The sequence below is a fragment of the Anneissia japonica genome, unplaced genomic scaffold (genome assembly GCF_011630105.1).
Source record: "Anneissia japonica isolate Jap-2015-1 unplaced genomic scaffold, ASM1163010v1 scaffold3262_len730253_cov190, whole genome shotgun sequence".
Classification (NCBI taxonomy): Eukaryota; Metazoa; Echinodermata; class Crinoidea; order Comatulida; family Comatulidae; genus Anneissia; species Anneissia japonica.
Genome location: NW_022732572.1, coordinates 623799 through 631853, shown reverse-complemented (window position 1 = coordinate 631853; position 8055 = coordinate 623799). Strand labels below are relative to the sequence as shown.

General features: G+C 30.1%; 1 protein-coding gene across 1 annotated transcript in view; it reads right to left on the bottom strand.

Annotated features, from left to right (window-relative positions):
* Positions 1-1857: 1857 nt before the first annotated feature.
* Positions 1858-8055, bottom strand: part of LOC117115718 (solute carrier family 35 member B1-like) — a 9507-nt gene continuing 3309 nt past the window's right edge. Inside the window, exons 4-7 of the mRNA XM_033259629.1 lie at positions 6493-6653; positions 5240-5366; positions 4472-4578; positions 1858-3714 (exon numbers count right to left, since the gene is read on the bottom strand). Of these exons, the coding sequence (XP_033115520.1) occupies positions 3517-3714; positions 4472-4578; positions 5240-5366; positions 6493-6653 (593 nt within the window). The 3' untranslated portion in view covers positions 1858-3516. The remainder of the gene's footprint in view (positions 3715-4471; positions 4579-5239; positions 5367-6492; positions 6654-8055) is intronic.

Below are 8055 nucleotides of genomic sequence, written 5' to 3'. Positions count from 1 at the left end.
AGATTATACTGACACTGGTTTCAAATGAAATAACTGACAACTTTGGTTTGTATCAATGTATTAATAAGTACATAAAACTCTGTCAAATACGTATGCAAAAATGCTGTTTTTGTATTTTTCTTGAAATCTGTATGCGTGATCACCATCATCATACACAGTATAATAGATTCAAGTAAGATGTTTCAAATGATATAAAAATGTATGCAAACGTACCTTTGGAATAGGTTTTTTTTTTCTCGAGTTTTATTTACCTTAACGTCGACTCCGTCTAGAAAGCAACAGGATTAATCACGCAAGGATTAATCCCCACGCTGTTTTTGTACTTTTCTTGAAATCTGTATGCCTAATCACCATCGTCATACACAGTATAATAGATTCAAGTAGGATGTTTCAAATGAAAATTCATCGTAGCCATTAATTATTATCAATACGGTCTCGGTGTCATTCTTTGAAACGGGACGGTACGTATACTACTTTACCGCTTGAGTTCACGATGTACACTTGACATGGGTCATATCATGTAAAGATAATTTGTTGTCCCGAATTATAATTTGTATGTTTAATGTAATTCTAGAGACAGGTCACTGCATTCAACAATCATGTGGCTATTCATTGTACTGTTATTTACTATCAACTATTTGCCCCGGCTTCACTAATTTTTTAATTAATTTTAATATGCTGAATCATTATTAATGGTATATACCTATTATAGATTTCGATAAATTAATCAACAAATGTCTCATTAATGACACTATCGTAAATAGGCCTATTGAAGTATGAAGCATTATTAATTCTTTATTAAAGCATTATTTGAGCACCTTCATTATTATTATGATTATTAATAATATTATTATTATTATTATTATTTTATATATACTGTATTATTATCAACCATATTAACTTTGAAAACATGAATTAGCCTGTGTGGATAAAATTATCACAGAAAATAAACTTATAATTTATAAGATTATTTTTGAAACAGAATCAAATACAGTACGGTAGATAACTTTTTTATTTAAAAGCAGGTTTTACATGGACGCAATTTTATTTAATATGCTGGATAATATTATTATGTCATTAATCAAACTATCGTAAAACTATTATTATTATTATTGTTATTATTATTATTATTATTATATTATTGTTATTATTCTTATTATATTATATTATTACTATTATTATTATTATTATTATTAATTTACGATAAAACAGGACTAAGGAGATAGGGAGCACACAAAACATTAGGTAGCATTTTGATTTCACAAACATAAGGTGATTTACTTAATTTATCATTATCAGTGGCAGCCCCAAACGGATCGGAAAGTTTTGGGTTGAATCCTGATGGGGACGACTCTTGGACGGAGATCTTGTGAAATTATCCATGCGTGAAATTGGTTCTCAGAACCAGATTTGGACATTGGTATTTGTTTTTTTTCCCCTACTAAATAGTTTATTTTTATTTGGTTCTTGTCGCTGTCTGAAGCACTTTTTAGCTGTCGGCACTGCATGCTCCACAAGAGAACAGTTTAAAAAACGAGTGTAGAATTTAACGATCAGAATTGTGTTGTACGAGTTTCCTTTAAATAATTTTGAATCAAGTAAGTTTGTGTCATCATCATCGTGTCTTTTACTTTCCGTTTAGCTTTCTCCGAGATACTCTGGCTTTTAGAATCTCAAGACTGTAGGCCACCAGTGTTACCTTGGTGGTTCTACACTTCTAATATGCACTATATTTAGGGCTTCAACCTTCCAATCAATTTGCATATGTGATTCACTCCATCATTATCGATATCAAAATTTTATTATGATTAATATAGTAACACCATCACCCCATAAATTGAGTACAGTATTCGAAAACATGTTCTGTTTTCCGTTTATTCCCATAACACAATAATAAATACAAATACCACCGTTTATATTACAGCTAGTACAAGTAGTAAAAGCCATTTATTTCCAAGTGAAATTTGCATGAATGTAATAACTTAAAGAATGACAGTCAATTAGAAACTGATGCCTATGAGGGCGGTATGCAAAAAAAGTCTTGAAACAGAAATAAGATACAGGTCTCCCCTCAAATTAAAGAACACTTTTCTAATTAGAAAAATGATTATAACAAAATAAAACTGATGCTCATTTTGGAATGGTCTTTAATTAGAGGGAGACTTTTATTGATTACTGTACCAACCAAACAGTAATGCATTTTTTAGATGGCATGAAAAATAAATTATTGTTCTAATTTATTTAACAAATGTTAATAACTTACATAAATTATTATCCTAAAAAAGAAAGAAAATCTTCAATTCATAAAACATCTTACACAATATAAAGATTTTAGAAGTATTCTTTGCAAATGAACTTCTTTTAAATTTAGGCTCTGTTTATCAGGAGATACAGCATTAATTTTAGTATACAATTCAATATATTTATGATATTATTCAACAATTTACTTTATAAAATTTTGACTTTTATATTGGTCACATGATAAATTATTCATATTTCTCTCACAGGTATTATATTCAGTTAGATGTAAAAATACACTATTATTAATATTATTAGCATTAACAAAAATAGTAAGTACTAATAACCTTAAGCTGAAAAATTCAGGAATACTGTAGACACCCTCTTCGGGACACTCCTAATAAGGGGGGACACTTCATAGTACTAAAGAATTAGTAATGGCACTGCCAATGTAAGCAACAATAATAAATGATGTTTAAGAAATTTAAAAAATTAAATATTATGGTGGTATTATTTTATTAATATATTACATAAGGTAAAACATCCAGCGACCCTCTATCATTTTATGTTAATCCATTGATCATCTTTACAATGAGTAATTTCAAACAATAAACTGAAATGTTAAATACAAAAGTGTAAAAAAACCAGAAAGATCAACCAACCGATTATTGGGCAATATGAATATTCATGAGATGCTTTATTTCCATTGCCTCAAAAAAGCGAAAAAAGTCAGTACATTAACAAGATTAAAGACTAAAAAAATGAAATTTTCCTGCAACAATCGCGAAGTGAAGAAGAATAAAACGGAAAAACAACAATTTTTTAAAATCTGGAAGAAAATAGAAAAATATGAACTATTGAAGTAAACAAACTGGAATGAGATTTAAAATGTCCCAACTAATTTTATAGTTGTAGTAGTTATTTTTAAAATTCTATTCTTGGAACATAGGCCAGCTAGAGAAAAGGAGCAGGCATTCCAAACAGGTGTACAAGAGAAGCAAATCAACAATTCTAAAACTTTGCGAAGGTATTAAGTACCTTGTATCCAACAAAGATTTTTAGGTACAGGAATTACATTGTCATATTTTTGGCTTAGTGAGAGAGAACCCTGGCAGTGGTGTTTTGAAATCATTGGATACCAAAAATCTATATAATAATCAAAAAAGTTTACTAAGTAAACAAAATGCTTGAAATATACAATATGTTTTTATACAAATGTTTTTCAACTATTTTGTTCACAGAAATTTCACACATACAGAATACATATCAGATACTATATTAATTCTTTTTTGTTTTGCCGTACATGCTATCGAGTCCCAGACCGACAAACACAAAGACAACTCCAATCCACTGACGGTATATAAGTGGATTATTGAAGAGTATAACAGAGCCAAGGATTGTGAAGAACTTGCGTGTTGTAGTGATGATTGAACATGTCAGCGGTCCGAAGGACGATACTGTTGTGAAAATAAAACTCTGTAAGACATAAATAAAACAAGATATTATTAAATGTATAATCAAGATTTAATTACAAAATGTAACAAACTTTTTTTGAAATACAAAACATGTAGCAAAAAAAAAAAGGGGCATCCAATATTTTTTTTTAATTGTTTAGCGAAACCCTCCAACTGCCAATAATGGTGATTTTGAATGAAAATAAAACTTCGTTTTTGGCCATTAGCGCACCCTCCCCATGAAAATGGAATTTCAGAAATAACATAAAGTAGTTTTACTTTTATTATGTCCTCCACTTCTTTGAAATTTCCAAAATAAGATAAATATTTCTTCTTTTAGGGGGTAGGCTTTGAGGAACTTTGTTAAGGCGAGACTTCTTTTAGTACCTTTTATTACTTACAAACTTACTTTTTTAAAATTGTGAGAGGAAGACGTACAAAAAAAGTTGGTTTTCATTTAGTAAAGAATTTTGCCAAAAACATCTATGCGGAGGAGAAAATAAAAATAAAAGTTTATTGATGAATGTAACCAGTGTAGTGATGAGATTGATAAATGTTTTAAATTTATATATTTTTATTTTCTCCTCCGCATAGATGTTTACTAAATGAAAAACCAACTTTTTTTTTATGTCCTCCTCTCACAATTTTTAAAAAGTAAGTTTGTAGGTAATAAAAGGTACTAAAAGAAGTCTCGCCTTAACAAAGTTCCTCAAAGCCTACCCCCTAATTTAGAACAGAAATACAGTATAAAAGCTATCAGTAAATACAACAACACTTACCTGTCCCAAGGCACTTGCTAAGCCAAATAGAAGAATATTTACAATTGTGTTTGGATACTTTGCTACAAATTCCATAAAATGGAATAATTCCCCGGTTACTATACAAACTGTAAATAAAAGTAACAATCTGTTACCTGTCTTCATTTTGTATGTTGAAAATTTTATAAATATTTAAATTCAAATTATTTTCAATGTTTTATTGCAGTTGGTTTTTAAATATAATTTCAAGAAATAAATAAACATAAATATGAATCTTTGATGAATATGAACGCAGGGAATTTAGGTGGCTGAGGGTCAACAGAAGCCACACTGGTGGCTGACACGAGGTCAGATAGTCTGAAATAGGGGCCGAACCAAAGGTCCGCATCGGTCACTGAACTGAATTCCTCCCCACCTCCGGACACCCTGACTGAGCAGCCACGGAGAAGCGACTAAAAATCAGTCTGTATAAGTAATCTTTTCTGAATAGTGTACCAAGTTCTTTTCGTGCACATAAGTAATTATGCACACGTCCCACGGCTTAAAGGTGTCTTACTTAAGGACATAAACAAGAATAGCATTGGCAAGGCAGTGTCGAACGTGTGCACTTTAGCACACACTTCCAATCCTTTTACTTCGCATAATTTTGCCCTCATTACTAAAGTATAGTATGTCTTACAGACATAGGAGGACAAATTGTTAGACCCAACAGATACACAGTGGTGAATACATAACCTCCTTGGCAGATGTAATACATAAATGAGTTGATTTAAAATATTCCACACTTACTAATGAATAGAAAAAGGACGGACCACTTATTAATATTAAACATCATGTGATATGGAGATGTTTTGTATTCGCCACGCATTTTATCTTGAGAGGCACCAGTTAGACCATCTAGGGTCAGGGAGACCATCTGAAAGTATAAAAAAACAGGATGTGAATAACATTATATATGAATATGAAAATGCAAAATTATTCTTATTAAAGGAATGAATAGGGTAGAATCAGCAGGGGTGTTACGTAGAGGCCCAAGGGTTAAATTATCATGTTTTTTCTAATTATTACTTTTTGTGTATGTGTTTTTCTTTTTTATTTTTTAAATTTAGATAGTGAATGTAATTTCGTGCAGATATTGGCCCTTGATGTCATTTGAAGCACAATAAAATTGAATTGAATACCTACCCCCCAATATTTTATTTTCCAATTAAATTAGCAGTCTAGATGTCAGCATAATTTAACATTATATCATAAATAAAGCTCTCACAAGATTGTTATTAAGATTGGGCTACATCAAATCTCACTACATGACATCATATGTTGTGAATATATGAGCTCATAATGGTATGACTACCAGGGTTACTGTGTCTCATTTAAATTTATAAACTACTGTAGATGACACTTATGAAACGTGTCAACAGATCGTAAGAAAAGCAGCTGCTATAAATGGACATAAACTTCAGTGCTTTCATATGCTGTAATATATTTCACATATAATAAATATAAATTTATGTACATAATTCAAAAGGCAATTTACAAAAAATCTTTCAGATTATTCATGCTGCTTTAAAATGTAATGTTGTATATTGAAGTTACAGAAGGATTTCTTTTGTGAATTGTGGCCTTAGAAAAAACAATGTTAACTGGTTCTGTCAATGTAATTATAATTATCCATTAGTCCATCTAGTGTATGCACTTGATTCGTTTTATACTTTTTGGATAAAAAAAGCCTTGAACGATTAATTCAACATTAAATTGCTCTTTTAGTTTTAAAGAATTCAATTGTTACCAATCTTCTAATTATTCAGCTCAAGAATGGAAATCTCTACATTTTCTGCTAGCCAATTAAGGGTCTATGTAAAAAACAGTAACCTTTATGTATTATATTCATCAGTGAACTTAAGAGACAAAATTATATTTCAATATTAACGTAATTGCAAAATTATAGTATTCCAGATCAATAGCTAAACACAGATCCAGTTTTAATGTGTGAAAAATGGAACTGATTATAAATTAAATGAAAATTAAGGAAAACTATATACCAATAAGATCTCTCCAAAACCAAATGCATGATCAGCATTTCCTTTGCTGGGAGAATCCCCTTTGTACATAAATAGTGCAACACCAAAAACAATGAACAACACAAAAAAATACTTGCGAAGGGGATAACGTTTCTGAGCTATTAAAACACCAAGAATCATGACTGAAAGAGAAAAAAAAGCCTACTGTAATAAGTTGTCATAATAATTATTTTAAAAATTGTTTAAAATTGGCAGATGGTAAGGTATGCCACCAACTCAAGGTTGTCAAATTCAGATAGTGGACAGGGGGATCCTGTCATAGCACACTCGTTCACCACATGTTCATGGGTTTGTACATGTCCACAAGAACAAACGTCACCCTTCTTATGAGCATCTATGGATGTGTTCATCTTAAATTTTTGTTCAGTGATGATCTAACAACAGGATTTGTATACTTTGTTCTCATCTTTAACATTGAGTAGGCCTACAGTACTATGTTGTCATGTTTTACACTTCAGTGTTTTTTAAATCCCATATTAACTTATTAAGGCCACAAGTACTTGTGCTATGTATATTCTGTAGTTGAAGTTTAGTCCCACCTGCTGCTGAAACCCACTTGGGTGTGCATTCATGCACCATACAAGTTGTAAATGTCACTTTTTAAACAAAGAAATTTATTGATCGTTAACTTTTATTCATTCACAAATGAAATTCAAAAAATAGCAGCACAGGCTGAATTACAATACAAATCTATAAATGAGGAATTAATTAAATTATCTATATAGAAATTGGATGAAAAAAATGCAAATTGATAAAGTTACCATTTACTATATATAATTATATACAGAAAATGACATATTAAGTAACAGGTAATATACAATTAGATACAAAAAAGGACAAATTAATTTTATAAGTAACAATAAAATGCGGAGCTAACAATTTACCATAATAAAATGGTAATACATATATATGATACAAAAGAAAAAATTTTAATTCTTTATCAACTGTATACTTGCGTATACCTAACAAAAGAAATTTAGGAAGTCTCTCTGCTTTTAGAAGATCGATCACAATAGACCTTTACACAATTACAGTAGTATGCATGCATAACACAGATATCTGGTAAGTGATTTAGCGATAAAGATTACTAACTAAACTGTAAGTATGAAGGGCTCTACAGTATGCCACCATTATAATTACAATCATATCTTTTTTATTATTATAATTAAAATGACCACTGTTATATTTTTTGTTATGAATATATCACCATCAGCAGCAACATCACTTGATTACACTATATAGTAATACAATTAGATTATAGATCAGAGATTATATGCATTGATCTTTCTAAATTTTGTAGAAAATATAAACAGCATGAAATCCCATCATGTGATTATGATAGTTATTTTTATGCTGTTGAAATAATTGATGCGGCAAAAAAATTTTTTTTTTAATTCCCGCATCAATATTCCTCGAATTTTTGATGCGGGCGGGAGTGATAATCTAATAAATTTTTCTATTTGCCCTTAGCTGACTCTGGCTGATAATAATAATAATAATAATAATAATAATAATAATAATAAT